At 41.6% G+C, this 17,783-nt stretch overlaps 1 protein-coding gene across 3 annotated transcripts in view; it reads right to left on the bottom strand.

The window, feature by feature from the left end:
• Positions 1–222: 222 nt before the first annotated feature.
• Positions 223–17,783, bottom strand: part of LOC101953070 (uncharacterized) — a 210,228-nt gene continuing 192,667 nt past the window's right edge. For all 3 annotated transcript variants that reach the window (XM_065587932.1, XM_065587931.1, XM_065587933.1), the window contains 3 exons: positions 12,061–16,532; positions 9,748–10,220; positions 223–992 (listed from right to left, as the gene is read on the bottom strand). In XM_065587932.1, coding sequence (XP_065444004.1) covers positions 15,005–16,532 — 1,528 coding nt within the window. In that variant the 3' untranslated portion in view covers positions 223–992; positions 9,748–10,220; positions 12,061–15,004. The remainder of the gene's footprint in view (positions 993–9,747; positions 10,221–12,060; positions 16,533–17,783) is intronic.

Raw genomic sequence — 17,783 nt, 5'->3', positions numbered from 1 at the left:
TGCCGTGGCCACTCGGAGTCTCCCCCTCCCTCCCAGGCTCTCAAACCTGGGAGGGAGGGGGAGATCCCGAGCGGCCGTGGCGCGGGCGCCGCTTCTCCCCCTCCCTCCCTCCTAGGCTTGAGAGCCTGGGGGGAGAAGGCAGGGCTGGGGATTTGGGGAAGGGGCAGAGTTGAGGCGGGGCCGGGGGTGGGGTAATTAAAGAACCGGGGGGGAGGGGGCGGCCAAAATTGTTTTTGCTTTGGGCGGCAAAAATCCTAGAGCCGACCCTGTCATTGAGTCAGTAATACCTTATATGAAGCACTAGAGCAAAACCAGCAAACACTATAAGAACCAAAAAATCACCATACTGGGTCATATCAAATGGCCATCTAGTCCAGTAGCCTGATTCTGACTAATGATTCAGATCAAGGTGCAAATAATCCAATAATTGATAATTATACAATAATCCACTCACAGGGAAAGGTTCTTCCTAACCACAATCAGTTTAATTAGGCCTGAAACGTGACAGTTCATGTCATATATATATATATATGGGGTGTGTCTGTGTATTATCCTATCAAATATAGCTGTGGATGCTCTCATTATCCATGTGAAGGTCTAATTCTTGTTTTTAAAAATCCTACTGAGCACCTGTGAAGGGAGTTCCACAGGTTAATTATGAATTGTGTAAACAGTATTTTCTTGTATTAGTTTTAAATATATTGCCTTTCTATTTCCAGGAGATGTCTTCTTGCTCTTGTACTGGAGAGGCAGCTGCATAACCTGGTGACACTCCTGAAGCTGTTGCTTTGACAGAACTGTATCAACCTGCCTATTGTAAACATTATTTGTTTCCCCAGATATTAGAATCATAATAGTACACAGGCAATCTATGAATAACCAGAGAAATTGTGTAATAGAGCAGTATTCACATCTGACTATAATGGGAAACTGAAAACTCTAAGATTTACCTCTCTGATGGCTCTCCTACACCACTTAGGTATCTCATATATCTGCAATTAAAACAAAACAAACAAACATAAAAAACCCTGTTATCATACAAACTTCAATTATTTTGTGCACCAGTTATACACTGTATCAACTATAAGTGAATCCAGACAATGGGGTATTCAAGAACTCAACAACTGTCCTCTTTGCATCAGCCTGGACCCTGTATTACCTTTCTGTTCTAGTCAATGCCATTTTCACAGCTGCTATACCTGTTGTCATGGCACCAGGAACGCTCCAGGCTGTGACCCCCCCCAAATCCTGAGATTTTACAGTAAGTCTTGAGGGCCTGAAAAGTCCCACACCAGCCAAAATACTGAGATTTGGCTTAGTGATAAGACAGTAAATATACATTTAGAAAAATACGGTAGCTCATGTATGAATCAGCAATTATAATCTATACATCCATCCTATATGTGGTATGCAAGTCAGGCTAGATGTTCATAGTGATCCCTTCTGGCCACAAAAGTCTATGAATCTATCACTGACAGTAGTGTTAAATTCCGAAGTTTCTATCAAGTATCTATTGCATCTCCAAGCTATTTCAATGAATTATAGTCTTGCAATCACTACCTTTTCATTAGCCTATATATCATCACCCTGCAATGATGTTGTAGTAATTTATCCTCAGTCAGTCAGGAAAAGCGCTTGACTGTTGGCATTTTTATGGCAAAAATACAACTGATGTTTTGTCAGGTGAGATATTCACCTTGGGCTAGAAAACAAGCCTCCCTATAGAAAAAATCCCTTTCAGATTTATTTTTAATTATAGATTATGCAACACACTAGCTAGTGGGCATCTAACCCCTGTCTACAACAGGACTGTATGTGAGACATGTTCCCCCGTGTTTCATAATTCCTAAGATTTCTGTAAGTAAATGATATTCTTGTTCAAGTTAGTTGGGATGGAATTTGTGCTTTAGGAGCAAAAAGACTTAAGGTATAGCCCAGCGCATATGGAATAATTTAGAGTACATTATCTCTTTGAATAACCTATATCCCATTAATTTAAGTGTAAGAGATATATGTATGTCACATTATAGAGCATGCTAATAAAATAGTGAATCTGGATTAGTCACTTGATTGTTTCAGAGGTTGGTTGTCAAATGAAATAAAATCACACAGTCAGGTGTTTAAACTGAATTTTAAAAAGGGTCTTCCTTTTTCTCCAAGTCTCAAAAAAACTAACAACACAAAAACATGGTTTTGCATAGTCCATGTTCAGAGAGTTTCCAAACTGATAATGATGTGCTACCACTATTTAACAAGGGGCTTCCATGAAAATTCCCCTTTAATCATCCTTGTGTCCCAGTGGTGCATGCACTTACAGATAGGATGGGTGAGAGACTGAGAAATCTATTTTGTTTTCTTATTGAAACAGAAAAATGCTTTCTCATACCCATTACTAAAGAGGGAGGCAACACAGGTTGGCAAACAAAAAGACATTAAGTGCATTTGCTGGAAATGTTTACTTTGTCCTGGAAAAACACTTACTATATTGATAGTACAGAAAAGTGTCTTTATGTTATTTGAACTGAGAACTGAGGAAAAAGCATTTAAAGGGGCATCTGGTGTACTTTACCATGGAGAATTTTAAATACCTGCCATTTGATGTAACTTTAATTCATTCCAAAAGCCAAGTATTTGCTCTCCAGAACATTTTTCTGAGCCTCAGAGATATCAATTCTGGTAGGGATGATTTAATAGCAGGCAGAAAAGGGGTGAACTTTATTAGAGGCAAGGAAATTGCCCCACACTTTCTTTCATTTGGGTGAAAGACTTTTATAAAGGTATCACCCTAAAGCCTCCTCTAGCCCATCACCGGGAAAAAATACCTACCCTAGCTAACATGTACCTTTTCTTATGAGGCAGCTGTAACCCATACTTCACATTGGCACAGAGTTCTCAGAGCACCATCATATGATGATGGAGTTTCACATCAATGTCAAAGTCAATATATGAGGATTCAGTAAATACTACTGGTGAACACATATATGTGAGGTCAGACCAAAGCAAGAACTGCAAACATGGTTACATGTGGAACATGACTCTTGCAGGCTGTGGAATCCTGTCTTTGCACTTTTCATGTTTTTCACTTGAGGTGTTAATGCATGATGCTTCAAAGTGGTTAACAGAGACATGACAAACCTGCTGCCATTTTGCTCTGTCATGGGCTCTTGCTTCCCTCTTGCTGGGATGCCTTGCTTTAGCAGTCCATAAAACAAGGCCTCGGATGTTCTTAAGCAGGTTTTATGAATGAGATCCTGAGACCACTGCAGTTTAGCTTTTATGAGCATGCTTTGAATGTCAGCCATCCAACAATGATTAAGGATTTCAATATTGGGAACCTTATACCACAGTTTGACCCTGCAAACACACCAAAGACAGCGCATATGGAACAGGTCAGGTTCCTAATGTGGTAGTGGATCCAGTGTCCGTGTTTCACAAGCATATAGAAGCGTTGTAACCATTGCTGCCTAATAGACATTTAGCTTAGAGCTTATTTGAATTCTCCTATTGTTCCACAGATAATACGACAGAATTACAAATGCAGAGCTGGTCTGAGCGATATGATAGGTAATCTCATCAATAGTGGCATTTTGTAACATCATACTGCTTACATACCAAAACTTCTCCACAGACATGAGAGGAGCAATGTTGATCTTATCGATTGGATAGACATGATCATTCCCTTGCACAGGTTGGTATAGTATTCAGTTTTCTATAGGCTGATTGAAAAAAGCAAAACATAGGAGCATGGAAGCTCTGCAGATTGAACTACTTCCTATGAATATGGAACTGGATAAATAACCGCTTGTCAAAGTCATGAAATGCATCCATAAGCATAGCAAAAAAAAAGGGGGGGGGATGGAAAAGAGCATGGGACTATATTTGTTCCCGTTGGTGACCTAAGAGAGGAACAATATCTCACCAGAAGTAACTCTGGAAAAATGCAGGCACCATGAGAGGTTCCAGGTATAGTGAGAGAAGAACAGAAACAGAAAATTAAGAGAATACTGCTTTGTATCATATGGCCCTTCCCTTGGCCCCTTCCATGTTAATAGGTGTTTTGCTAGGGTCTTCAAGTAGAATAGTGTTGGAGCCTATTGTCGAGTGTGCAAACGCACCGAGAGCCATTTGGGGCCCTGGTATACTATGTTCGCTGGGGCCTCTCCCGCTCCCATTTGATCCTGGCCCTAAGCTGAGATCCCTGGTACAATTGTCCTCCCTTTCTACTCTCTCATCAGCCCTGCCAGTGTGTATTGTGATCAGTAGAACTGGAGTCAGAGGGCCCATGTCTTTGAAGGGATTGTTGACAGGCAGGGCCGGCTCTGGCTTTTTTGCTGCCCCAGGCAAAAAAGCCTCCCGCCGCTCCCCCCCGGGAGCACGGCAGGGGAGGGTGCTGAGCCCGGCCACGGCCCCGCTATCCCCGGCTGGCCAGAGCGCTAGGGGAGGGCGGCGAGCCCGGCCGGGGCCCCGCTCTCCCCGACCAGCCAGAGCGCCAGGGGAGGGCAGCCTCGCTCCTCCCGGCCGGCCGGAGCGCCGGGGGGGAGGGTGGCGAGCCCGGCCGGGGCACCGCTCTCCCCAACTGTCTGGAGCACCGGGAGGAGGACGGAGAGCCTGGCCGGGGCCCCGCTTTCCCCGACCGGCCGGAGCGCTGGGAGGAGGGCGGAGAGCCTGCCGCGGCTCCGCTCTCCCTGGCAGCCGGAGCGCCATGGGGAGGGTGGAGAGCCCGGCCGTGGCTCCGCTCTCCCCGGGTGAGCGCCGCCCCCCTCCAGGTGCCGCCCCAAGCACATGCTTGGAGGGCTGGTGCCTGGAGCCGGCCCTGTTGACAGGACACAAGTGTAATAAGTGAGTTAGGCTGGAAACAACTAAGCCAGTAGACCACAGAGTTTATTACAATTCCGCTTGTTCAGCTTAACTTGAATTCAGCTTTGCTTTTTGCAAATGAAACACAGTGGATGGGGCACCGGACAGGGAGACCTGGATTCTGTGCCTGACTCTGCTACTGACCTTGCATAACTCACTTCACAGCTCTGTGCCTCAGCTTCCTCATTTGTAAAATGGGGAGAATGATAGTTTCCTCCTTTACAAAGTGCTTTGAGGTCTACATATTAAAAGTGCTATATAAGAGCTAGTTATTATTATATAACTCTGATTTACTTTCAGAAAATATTGACAGAAACATTGGTGAACTGCAAGGGGTGTATGGACATACCACTTGCATGCAGGTGAGAGTTTTCTGGGATGCCAAGGACAAACACATCTAGAACTGTGATATGGAGGAGACAGCTCAGACCAAAACAAAAGGGATTAGAAGAGCTGGAACTGAAACCAGAAAAAACCTGCTCACTTAGTTCACTAATGCTTATTAGAAATGTAATGCTGACCGATATGGTCAGCACTAAAAACGTACCCACCAAAGTTCTGAGGATTTAGGATGATTTGACAGAGAATGGCCAACCATACTTCTTCTTGCCTCTAGTCTGAACTTCCACAGCCATGGATCCTAATACCTGGATAGCCTTAATAGGGAACCTTCCATGGGGTCAGAAAAAAGGGAGAATCAAGTTGTGGAGCAGCACTTTCCCCTGCCATAGGACCCCTAACTAGCTCTGCAAATTTCCCATACCTCCCAATACCAATTCCCCCCACCCCCATCAGCATGGCAGAGGGGATAATTAGGCCTTTTATGCTTGATAGGCCAGCAATTTCTGTGGGAAACAACTCAGGCTTGGAAAGAAAATAATCCTCCCATCAGGAAAACTCATGTTCATTACTGTTCTTTTCTCATCAATTAAATATTAATCAAATGAAAGCATTCCTAAAGCATTAAGTATGCAGGAATTGCAGCAAGCCTAAATTATTTCATTGTTGGCCTCAGTGCTCCATGGCCAACTGGATGCCTATTAACTCTTCACAATGGGGTAGGTTACATAGCAATTCTGTGTTGAAAAATCTTCTGGTTTAGCCACAATTGGCCTTTCTTTGAAGTACTTAGCCTGAGAAGTCATAACTAAACAAATATCATTAAACTAGCATTCCAGTTCACTGAAATTTATTGTGCAAATTGCACTATAGTTTACAACCTATGCTTCAGACTGTTTCACAAACCTTCCTCAGAGTGAAATAATGAACTCAACAGCTATTATATGGAGTAGATTAAGAAAATCACTGTTTCATTAAATATAAACATACACACCTGTTAGTCACACAACATTTTCTTATTGTAATCATTCCTGAACCATAATGCATAGAACCAAATCTTGATGTGATTATGCAATCCTCCTAGTTGCCTTATTTCCATATTAAGGAATTCCTGTGTTTATATTTAATCAAATGCTAATTCTGTTACCTAAACTTCATTTGAAAGCTGTTGAGTTCATTATTTTTCCCTGAGGAAGTATTGTGAAATGGTCCAAAACATTAATTATAATAAATTCCTAATTTAAAAACCATACTAAATCTTTAATACAATAAGTTATGTATAGTATATTTTCTGTTTATCGTTTTACCTTGCAGCAAGCTATCAGTTATATGGCACAAAGCATGCGAGCAGTCATCTAAAAAAGGAACAAACCCAACATAGATTTTGATTGTTGTGATGATTATTGTGCTTACGATCAATTACTGTAGACTCAGCGATATGAGAGCTGCCAGCCTTGAGGATAGACTATGTTGACAGTCAAACATCCACAGAGTGGGAAATTCAGTGAGGGAACTGCTACAACATGTGTGTGATTTACAGTCATTAAACTGTATTCCCAAGAGGGCAAAGGCAACCATTAGAAATACAAAGATTTGTAAAGGACTACCAGGAATAAAAATCCAGAAAATGCAAGTCTAACCGAGGAACTAGATTATTTTATTTTATGTTGCAAGAAACAATAATGTGTAAATTTTTTAAAAGTACCTCAGTAATTTAGCAGTGCCAAATCACTTTTCAAAATGGGACTTAGGCTCATAAATCACTTGGGTATATTTGAAAAAAAAATGGCAAAAGGCTTTAAAATGACCGAAATAGGAGTCTCTGAAAATGTTGGCTTTGAAGAGAGGTTTTTCTTTGTTTGCTTGCTTGCTTTGTTTTGTTTTTATTAACTTGAGATCAAATATTAGCATTCCGGGATAAGTACCTAAACTTTAAATTTGAATGGGCTACTGTCAGTCGCATACATATTGGCTATCTGAACTAAAATCTAAACATTCCCTTTACAGAATAATTTTATTTTATTATTGTATTACAATTACATAAAAGATATAATTAAAGGAAATAATGAAAGTATTATTCTAAAACCTGTTTTTATTCTACTGAACATGAAGTTGATTGCTAAGCCAGGACTAAAGTACCTGCAGTTGAAATTTCAAGTAAAAAATGACAAATTATATAAATTATAATTGAACAGTGTGAATAGAGAACCCAGGGTTGGTATAAAGGTCCTGATTTACAAATGGATGGGAACTATTCCTAACCCCACAGTATGCAAATCCGTGCACTGTGACTCTCAACTGTACACTGTATCTTTGACTAAATTGGGGTACTGGTCTGATCCTGCAGAGTCTTTTTTCCTGTCCATAGAATAGTCCACAACATAGACTAATTTTAGCAGAGCTCAGCAACCACAACAAAAGCTAGATTTTCAGAAGAGTTCAACTCTTATTTAGGTATCAAAAAAGTAGCTAGATTTTCAAATGAGATCATTACAATGGGTGTTATAAGCCATGTTCGTTTCTATAGAAGTTACTTTAAACAATCTACACAACTTAATAAAGAATTATATCCTTCCTACTGAGGTCCACAGAACAACAATAGATTTCTAATAAGAGTGTTCCACAAGGGAGAGAGAACAGTCATATGTTTAAAGCAGGAGATTAACACTTATTTGTTGGTCTAATAACAGGTATCACCAGCTCAGCCTTGACCACCTTTTATTAGAGATCAATACAGTGTTGAACCTTTTCTGCATTTAAACAGCTACAATTTGTTTTCTGTACAACTTTCTCATGCTCTGCATCAGAAACTTCTTTTATGAAGTGTACACATGGATTGCCTTTGAACGAGGAGTTGGCGGAAGATGTATTATTTAGCTGTCAAGAACAGATCAAAATCTGTATCCTGTTGAACTATGGTTTCAGTTTTCCCCTTAGAAGCTGAATCTAGAAATGCTGCCAACTCATTAGTTGACCAAATTATTCTTTTATTTCCAACTCCTAAATAGATTTGAAAACTATTTCTTTTTTCTTTCTCCTTCTTCTTTGCTGCTGTTACTGTTTCAGTGTCTCATTTGTTTTCAAGTTAGGTCTGTATTTCTCCAGCAAAACTTGTACCTGCTAAATGTGTTCTAAGCCCTAACATAATGATACATGAATGAATTGACTTCTCAGGTGACCATTTCAGATGAATGGAAAAGATAACCAAAATGGCTATCAGATTAGAATGAGCAGAGGTCAGGATAATATCTGCCTTGTCTGTCTTGTACTTGCTTATGTATTCAGCTTTCTCGTTTCCAGGGTCATTCAAGCACATAATAAGTAGATTTTCAATGAGTTGTAACCTGCGGCATTAGCTGATGTTTTAGCATGGTTTTCTGCAGCTCAATCAGGGATTTTCCAGCTTTTTTTCAAAGATGCTACAGTGATAAAATGACCACCGTTTTTTCATGTGATTTCAAACAGGCTTGTAGTGTCTGCTTATCCACAGTCTTTTCACGCCTGCAAAATGAACTGCAGCATCTATTAATGACAAATGGACTTGCTTGAGGGTCCCACATTGAAGGAATATATGTAGTTGTACTGTGGTACTTATATGGCTCCCAACACCATGGTGTTTGAGCACCTCACAATCTTTAAGGTATTTACACACATACACACACACACACGATGATGATGTGTAGTATCATCTCCATTTGAGAAACAGGAAACTGAGACACAAAGAGACAGGAATGCCTTCGGTCACTCAGGTGGAGCACTGAATTGAACCGAAGTCTCCTGAGTCCCAGACTAACCAGTTACTAGGGACTTTGGATGTCACATCCTGAGCTACAGGCAGGGCCGGCTCCAGGCACCAGATTCTGAAGCAGGTGCTTGGGGCGGCCGCTCTGGAGAGGGGCGGCACGTCCAGGTATTCAGTGGCAATTCGACGGATGGTCCCTCACTCCACCTGGGAGTGAAGGACCTCCCGCCGAATTGCCGCCGCAGATCGCGATCGCGATCACGGCTTCTTTTTGTTTGTTTTGTTTTTTGTTTTGGCTTCTTGGGGCGGGCAAAACCCTGGAGCTGGCCCTGACTACAGGATTCCCAGGATCCAGTAAGTTCCAACCTGCCAACAGTTTCCAGAACTGTCAGAGGACTCCAATCCTGGGATCTGACTGGAAGGATTCTGGGTGTCCTGATTGGTTCCCTGTTTGCATTTAAACTGAGCACCGGAACAGGAAATCATCCATGCAGATGGGTTTCTCCTGCTTAGAACTGCTTCCCCTGCAATATGTACTCCTACTGCCTTACTCTGATCTCCTAGGAACCTGACCCTGACTGCCTCCTGACAACTAACCCTCATTCTACCTTCCGGCATATCTCGGATTCTGATCTCCTCGTATCTGCTCTGGCCTGACTCCCAACTCCTGCTCATTATGTCTGACCACCGAATTCCTGGCCATGACAGTTTGCATGAACCACTTAGGCCAGAGGAGAGGGTCCAGTGATGGCAAAATGGACCTGGTTAATCCTTTGGGAGTACTGTACATGCTTGAGTGGGCCACTCACCTTCAGGCGGTCAACAAACTCCTGCAGACCAGGGTCATCCAGCTGACCTCAGAGAACCAGCTATTGCAGGAGCAGGTGAGACAGTTGCATTCCAAACACATCGCACTCCAGACACATCTCACAGAGCGCTGTTTCTTGATACATCTGCCAGAATGGTTTGATGGTAATCGCCAGAAATTCTGGGGTTTTATAATCCAGTGCCACCTCCTGTTCATGATGCATCCTCAGTCCTACACTACTGATCATGCAAAGGTGAGCCTGGTTATCAGCCTGACTTCTGGTAAAGCATTAGACTCTTCTGTCTTCTTTCAAGCCATTTGATGATCTGCATCAAGTGTGAACTGCAGAGGCTGCCCTAAGAAAGCTCTGACTGGGGCAGGGGACTGTAGACTCTGTGCAGTGCAATTCGGCCACCTCACAGCCATACAGATTGGAACAAGAGGGCACAGCTGTACACACAGTTCTGGGGAGACCTGTAAGAAGAAATGAAAGATGAATTGGCCCAGGTGAAGATACCTTTGTGGATCTCAAAATCTGTATAGACAATCAGTTATGGGAATGAAGAGAGTAAAAAAGGGGGGTACAAATATACCCATCATCATCATTATAATAAAATAAACATAAATTAAATCATAATCAAAACTAGGATCAATTTAAAATATTATTCATAATCTTCCAACCTGCCCTCAGTAAAAGAATGAAGCTTTCATTTGTATATTGAAATTGGGGATCAGGCATATTAGCTTTTCAATGCTCAGATTCCCAACATGAAGCAAAGCTGAGTCTTTCCAATTCTGAATGAGAGGTCAATGCAGTCTATTCTTAAAATTCCCTCTCATCTCAACAGAGTCCAATTTATCAGACTTAGTAGAAGGCATTATCTTTCTGAGACCTATAGAATCTGTGATTGCTAATAAAACAGCCCCTTAAAATGGTGCTAGAATGCCCCCTCCTCCCTCCCCTCCCTTATACATAGCTCTCTATTGTGTAGTTCTGTGGGGAATATTTGTGCCCTTGCTGAGTTTCACAGTGAAGTAATTCCAACTTCAGTTGCTCCAGAGGTTTTATTTTTTGGAAAACAGAACTCAGAATTTATTTGTACTTTTTTAACGGAGGTTACAGTGGCACTATACAGTGCTACATGGTGTCATTACAAATCTCCTTTTATAAACATCCACTGTATTTTCTGAATTTTCTCCTAGTGATTCGAATTCCCACAGGTTTCTTGTCAGCATTCTGTTACTAGCAGAGGAAGTTTTCTGTTGCAGATATGAAATGGTGAAGACTCTATCTCTGGGAAAGATAAGATTTACTGTCATTTCCCAGCTGTGAAGTTTTAATTGCGGGCGGGCGGGACAGAGCATATAGTCATATGTCATGCACAGTTATATTCTTGCTTTTATCTTTTAAAATAATAACTGCTGTTGACTTGAAAGACACTAGTGTGCAGATACCTATGAAAACTGCTAGAGTTTTCGAAGAAATAAATCTATAAGAAGCCAAAGGGAATGTTAATATAGGCAGAGATAGGTAGCACCACCTATACTTCAGGTTGACCAGCACTTCCCTCAGAAGACTATTTTAAGTTGTTTGCCAAACTTTAATCACTCAGCCTTCAATTTTCCATGACAGGTATATGCCTTATATTGATTTTCATTTCATTTTATTTTATTTTCTGGAAAGTGTCAGTTTTAACAGTTCAGCTATTTCTGAGGATATGTCTACACTTAAAATGCTACAGCAGTGTCATTGTAGCTTTGCTGCTGTAGTGCTTGAGTGTAGACACTACCTACATTGACAGGAGGGGTTCTCCTCTGAGCATAGGTCATCCACCTCCCTAAGGGCAATAGCTAGGTCAACAGAAGAATTATTCCATCAACCTACTGCTATCTACAACAGGGATTAGGTCATTTTAACACCCTCTTAGGGATGTGGATTTTTCACATTTCTGGCTGATGTAGTTAAACTGACCTAACTGTCTAGTGTAGACCAGGGCTGAGAATGTGGTAAGGGGAAAAATACATAGATTTACCTCTACTAAATTGTTAATTCAACATTTGAATCTCTAGCATGTCCATGCTTTAGGGCAAGCATTTGAAATTTGGCAGGGAAGTCATCCTAGCGTCAGGCAAGTGCGTTTTGCTTTTCCCATGAGAAATACCTCACATCTGGCTAAAGTTATAAGACTCTGAAAAAGAACTGTTCACACACACCCAGTAGAGACTTGTTAGAGTTTGGCAGTTAAATTATTTGAAGTTTCCATGAGCTTTGGGCATGCTCTATCCCAGATCTTCAGGCGCCAGCAGGACTTACCCTGCAATTTCTGCTCCCAGATGCGGTGTCACCAAACTGAGAGCAGGGAATCTCTCTCTTCTGTACTCTCAGTGCTTTTGTGGCTGGTGCCCAAGTATTGTGAAGAGAGAAGAAACAGCCTGAGTGAAACACAGAGGGGGCAAGAGCTGGATTGGGTGGATGGAGAGGCTGAAGTGAAACAGATTCAAGCAGAAAGTGTTAGGCTTGGAGGAACAAGGACAGAAGGGTATATGCTCACTAGAACACACTCTCTTTCAGAACCTGGAATTGAACCCAAGGTTTGAGTCCCACCATTCCTGTCCTGTTAGAAAATATGAATTCCACTGGGAAAGTATGTGCCTCATTCCTCTCTGGTGCTGATCCATATAGAGGAGGAAAACCTACCACTCCTATTAGTTATTCTGTTGCTTAAGTGCTTGCATAACCTTCATTTGCCCTCTTCTGCATATGCACTACGATAATGTCTTTATTTCCATGATCAAAAAACGTGTTTTTTTCACAGGACCCCTGACTCATTCAGTGTCACGGATGGTCAGTGCTCAAGGACTGAATTAGGGTTGTATAATAAATAAGACAGTTATCGCTAGGACCACAGCCTCATTTGTGGTAGAAATTAGAAGGTGTGCAGTGAATGAGGCAGAGGATTGTAGGATAAGAAAGGATGGTTTCATGGTTAAGGCAATTGAATACCATCCCTGAAAAGTCTGATTCTACCCCTGCCCCTGAATTCCTTTGTGATGCTAGGCACATAACTTAAACCAAACTCTTCACAGGTAGGCACTAATCGTATGTTCCTCATTTTCCAGATGTCCAGCTTCAGACACCTGGGACTGAGTATTCACAGCTGCAGTTGAAATCAATGAGATCTGTGATTTGAATGTATAAAGTGCTATAAATTGCTTGCTAAGTATGCTGAAAAAATCAGATCCTAAACTTCTCAAATTGAGCAGACAAAATTAGTGGATACTTTTAACTTTAATCTGCCTCTGCTTCAGTGCTCCATCTGTAAAATATGGACAATAATACCACTTTACCTCACAGGTTATAATGAAAATGAATTCATTAATGTTTGTCAAGTGCACCATTTTATAATGTTGAGTGCCATAGAAAAGCCTATGGGAAAGGCCCCAGATATCTTAAAGAGCACTTAAAATTCTGGTATGAAGAATGAGGTCAACAGTTACGCTTCACTGGCGGAATGGAACTCTCTACAGTAAGGGTAAACCTCATCTGTGCAGGAGACAGAACTTTTTTGGAGACTGGTCCAAGACTGTGGAATGAACTCTCCCAAAAACTAAAGACCATAACAAACTTCACCACCTTCCACTTCAAATGAAAGGCACATTGACCTTGTGTTCTCTAATAAAAGTATATAGCAACAGGTATATTGAAAACAAAAACAAACTTAAACAACGAGGAGCCCTTGTGGCACCTTAGAGACTAACACATTTATTTGGGCATAAGCTTTCATGGGCTAAAACCCACTTCATCAGATGCATGAAGTGAAAAATACAGTAAGCAGTATATATATGAAAAGATGGAAGTTGCCTCTACCAACTGGGGTCTAAGTGCTAACGAGACCAATTCAATTAAGGTGGATGTCTTCCATTTCCAACAGTTGACAAGAAGGTGTGAGTATCAGCAGAAGGAAAATTACTTTTTGTAGTGACCCATCCACTCCCAGTCTTTATTCAGGACTAATTTGATGGTGTCCAGTTTGCAAATTAATTCCAGTTCTGCAGTTTCTTGTTGAAGTCTGTTTTTTAAAAAATTTTGTTGAAGAATTCCCACTTTTAAGTCTGTTATTGAGTGTCCAGGAAGACTGAGGTGCTCTCCTACTGCTTTTTGAATGTTACAGTTCTTGATGTCTGATTTGTGTCAATTTATTCTTTTGCGTAGAGACTGTCCAGTTTGGCTAATGTACATGTCATAGGGGCATTGCTGTCACATGATGGCATATATCACATTGGTAGATGTGCAGGTGAACGAGCCCCTGATGGTGTGGCTGATGTGGTTAGGCCATCTGATGAAGTGGGTTTTAGCCCACAAAAGCTTATGCCCAAATAAATATTTTAGTCTCTAAGGTGCCACAAGGACTCCTCGTTGTTTTTGCTGATATAGACTAACATGGCTACCACTCTGAAAAACAAACTTGACACTGTATCAAAACAAGACACTCCACTACACGTTTCTCCTTCTGGAGAGAGAATGAGTCAACAAATATCACATGATAAATGTATAGTCATGTTGCTTAATGCGCTACTGGAAGGCCTTCAGATATGACGGTGAGAAGACCGGCATGATTACAAATATAGAATAAAGAAATGAATGATCTTTCTTCAGAGCAAGGTTTGAATAACATGCAGTAAATAAGGCCTGGGACCACACAAATGAACAATGAGTATGAAACAAGCTATTGAATAGTTTCTGATATTGTGTGCACCGCATGAGGCAGAGATTCTGTGGAAAAATATAGTATGTGATCAAGTAATTAAAGACCATAATATAATGCATACCTATAAGGAAAGGCGACTTTAATTCTGGCATTTTCTAATTTTTCAGTACTTAAATATGCACCTTTAGCATTCTTTTAACATTTTTATGTGCAATTTTTTACATAGCAACATGACATACATTACACTTTAAATCACACATAAGACACAAAGTGCCAGCACTGAGATAATTGAAACTTTGTCCCCAAGTGGTCTTACATCCTCATGTATCAGGGGGTAGCCGTGTTAGTCTGTATCTACAAAAACAACAAGGAGTCTGGTGGCACCTTAAAGACTAACAGATTTATTTGGGCATAAGCTTTCGTGAGTAAAAACCTCACTTCTTCGGATGCATAGAGTGAAAGTTACAGATGCAGGCATTATATACTGACACATGGAGAGCAGGGAGTTACTTCACAAGTGGAGAACCAGTGTTGACAGGGCCAATTCAATCAGGGTGGATGTAGTCCACTCCCAATAATAGATGAGGAGGTGTCAATTCCAGGAGAGGAAAAGCTGCTTCTGTAGTGAGCCAGCCTCTCCCAGTCCCTATTCAAGCCCAGATTAATGGTGTTGAATTTGCAAATGAATTTTAGTTCTGCTGTTTCTCTTTGAAGTCTGTTTCTGAAGTTTTTTTGTTCAATGATAGTGACTTTTAAATCTGTAATAGAATGACCAGGGAGATTGAAGTGTTCACTTACTGGCTTATGTATGTTACCATTCCTGATGTCCGATTTGTGTCCATTTATTCTTTTGCGGAGGGACTGTCCCGTTTGGCCAATGTACATGGCAGAGGGGCATTGCTGGCACATGATGGCATATATGACATTAGAGGATGTGCAGGTGAATGAGCCCCTGATGGTGTGGCTGATGTGGTTGGGTCCTCTGATGCTGTTGCCAGAGTAGATATGGGGACAGAGTAGGCAACGAGGTTTGCTACAGGGATAGGTTCCTGGGTTGGTGTTTCTGTGGTGTGGTGTGTAGTTGCTGGTGAGTATTTGCTTCAGGTTGGGGGGTTGTCTGTAAGCGAGGACTGGCCTGCCTCCCAAGGTCTGTGAGAGTGAGGGATCATTTTCCAGGATAGGTTGTAGATCGTGGATAATGCGCTGGAGAGGTTTTAGCTGGGGGCTGTATGTGATGGCCAGTGGTGTTCTGTTATTGTCCTTGTTGGGCCTGTCCTGCAGTAGGTGATTTCTGGGTACCCGTCTTGCTCTGTCAATCTGTTTCCTCACTTCCCCAGGTGGGTAGTGTAGTTTTACGAATGCTTGATAAAGATCTTGTAGGTGTTTGTCTCTGTCTGAGGGGTTGGAGCAAATTCGGTTGTATCTTAGGGCTTGGCTGTAGACAATGGATCGTGTGATGTGTCTTGGATGGAAGCTGGAGGCATATAGGTACATATAGCGGTCAGTAGGTTTCCGGTATAGGGTGGTGTTTATGTGACCATCAATTATTTGTACTGTAGTGTCCAGGAAGTGGATCTCTTGTGTGGACTGGTCCAGGCTGAGGTTGATGGTGGGGTGGAAATTGTTGAAGTCCAGGTGGAATTCTTCAAGGGCCTCCTTTCCGTGGGTCCATATGATGAAGATGTCATCAATATAGCGCAAGTAGAGGAGGGGCATTAGGGGACGAGAGCTGAGGAAGCGTTGTTCTAAGTCAGCCATAAAAATGTTGGCATACTGTGGGGCCATGCGAGTACCCATAGCAGTGCCACTGACTTGAAGGTATAAGTTGTCCCCAAATCTGAAGTGGTTGTGGGTGAGGACAAAGTCACAAAGCTCAGCCACCAGGCTTGCTGTGGCCTCATCAGGGATACTGTTCCTGACAGCTTGTAGTCCATCCTCATGTGGAATATTGGTATAAAGTGCTTCTACATCCATGGTGGCCAGGATGGTGTTTTCAGGAAGAACATCAATGCATTGTAGTTTCCTTAGGAAGTCGGCGGTGTCTCGAAGATAGCTGGGAGTGCTGGTAGCATAGGGTCTGAGGAGAGAGATAAAACTGGTTTACTTCACTCCCCCTTCATTATAAATAATGATTATTGTTCCCTGTGTATCAAAGAACACTAGGCATCTAACCTCTTTTCTTTCAAATCCCTCTTCGAAGTCCACTTATAGTACAAAGCCTAAGAATGTTATCCCTCCAACCCATTCACCATTATATTAAAAACAAAGGAAGGAATCAAATGAAAACACTGTAAGACAGCACCTTCCTCCAAGTTCCCCACTGTGATCTGTGTTGTCTGTCTGTTTAGATGTTTGTTAGTAGTATGAGTAGTAGTATGGGAGAGGAGAGGTAGTGTAGTTTAGTCTAGAAGCCATGACTGAGTTTGGATCCCCATTGTCTTAGGCACTGTGCATGCAGGTAGTTAGAGACAATCCTTACTCCCAAAGAGTAATCTAAATAGATAAATGATGAGAGAAACAGAGCACTATCTCTATTTTAAAGACTGGAGAACTTAAAGCAACATGAGATTAAGTGACTTGCTCAAGATCACATGAAAAGCCAATGGCAAAGCCAGGAATAGAACCCACTAATCACTGTCTCAGGTCAATGCTTTAACCTGACCATTCTTCTGTTTCTGTTCTTACTATTCTTGAAACACTGTTCAATGACCTTATAACCACCTAAGAAGAAACATCCATGTTTTTCATAACAGAGAAAAATTGAAAACACTTGGGACAGAAGGAGATAATGAGTTTGTCTAGTTATCAGCTCCAAGAAGCAAAGTCTTGGATGAGATGTGATTCAGCAGAAACTCTATCCACTTAATTTTCTGTTTCTAAAGGAAAAGTTTCTTTTCACAGTGAAAGAAAATATTCATCAAGAACATTCAATTTGCTGAAAAGTATACAACCAATAATGTGGAGGAAATATCTTCAGAGAATGTGTCAGCTATTTATTACCACCCCCTCTCAGTGTCTGAATCATTCTGCATTGTAGTTCTTTGAATTTCTCTGAAGCACAGATCGTCTTAACAAGGTGTTAGCTATGACATGCAAAATTTGCAGCCATTGCAGACAACCTACAGCAACTTGTCAAAATTTGCGAGAAGGTTGAGAACTGTGGGCTGCTATTCAGTTACTCAAACAGGAGGGTCCCACGAGATGGAACTGTACCTTTTACATTTCTAAAAGACTCTTTGAGCTACACAATACACAACCAGAAAGGAAAGGGGATGTGAGCCTCAGTCAGCAGCGGTAGAAAGCATGAAATACTGAAACCCGTGGAGGA

Source organism: Chrysemys picta, chromosome 3 (genome assembly GCF_011386835.1).
Source record: "Chrysemys picta bellii isolate R12L10 chromosome 3, ASM1138683v2, whole genome shotgun sequence".
Lineage (NCBI taxonomy): Eukaryota > Metazoa > Chordata > Testudines > Emydidae > Chrysemys > Chrysemys picta.
This window is presented reverse-complemented; position numbering and strand designations above follow the sequence as displayed.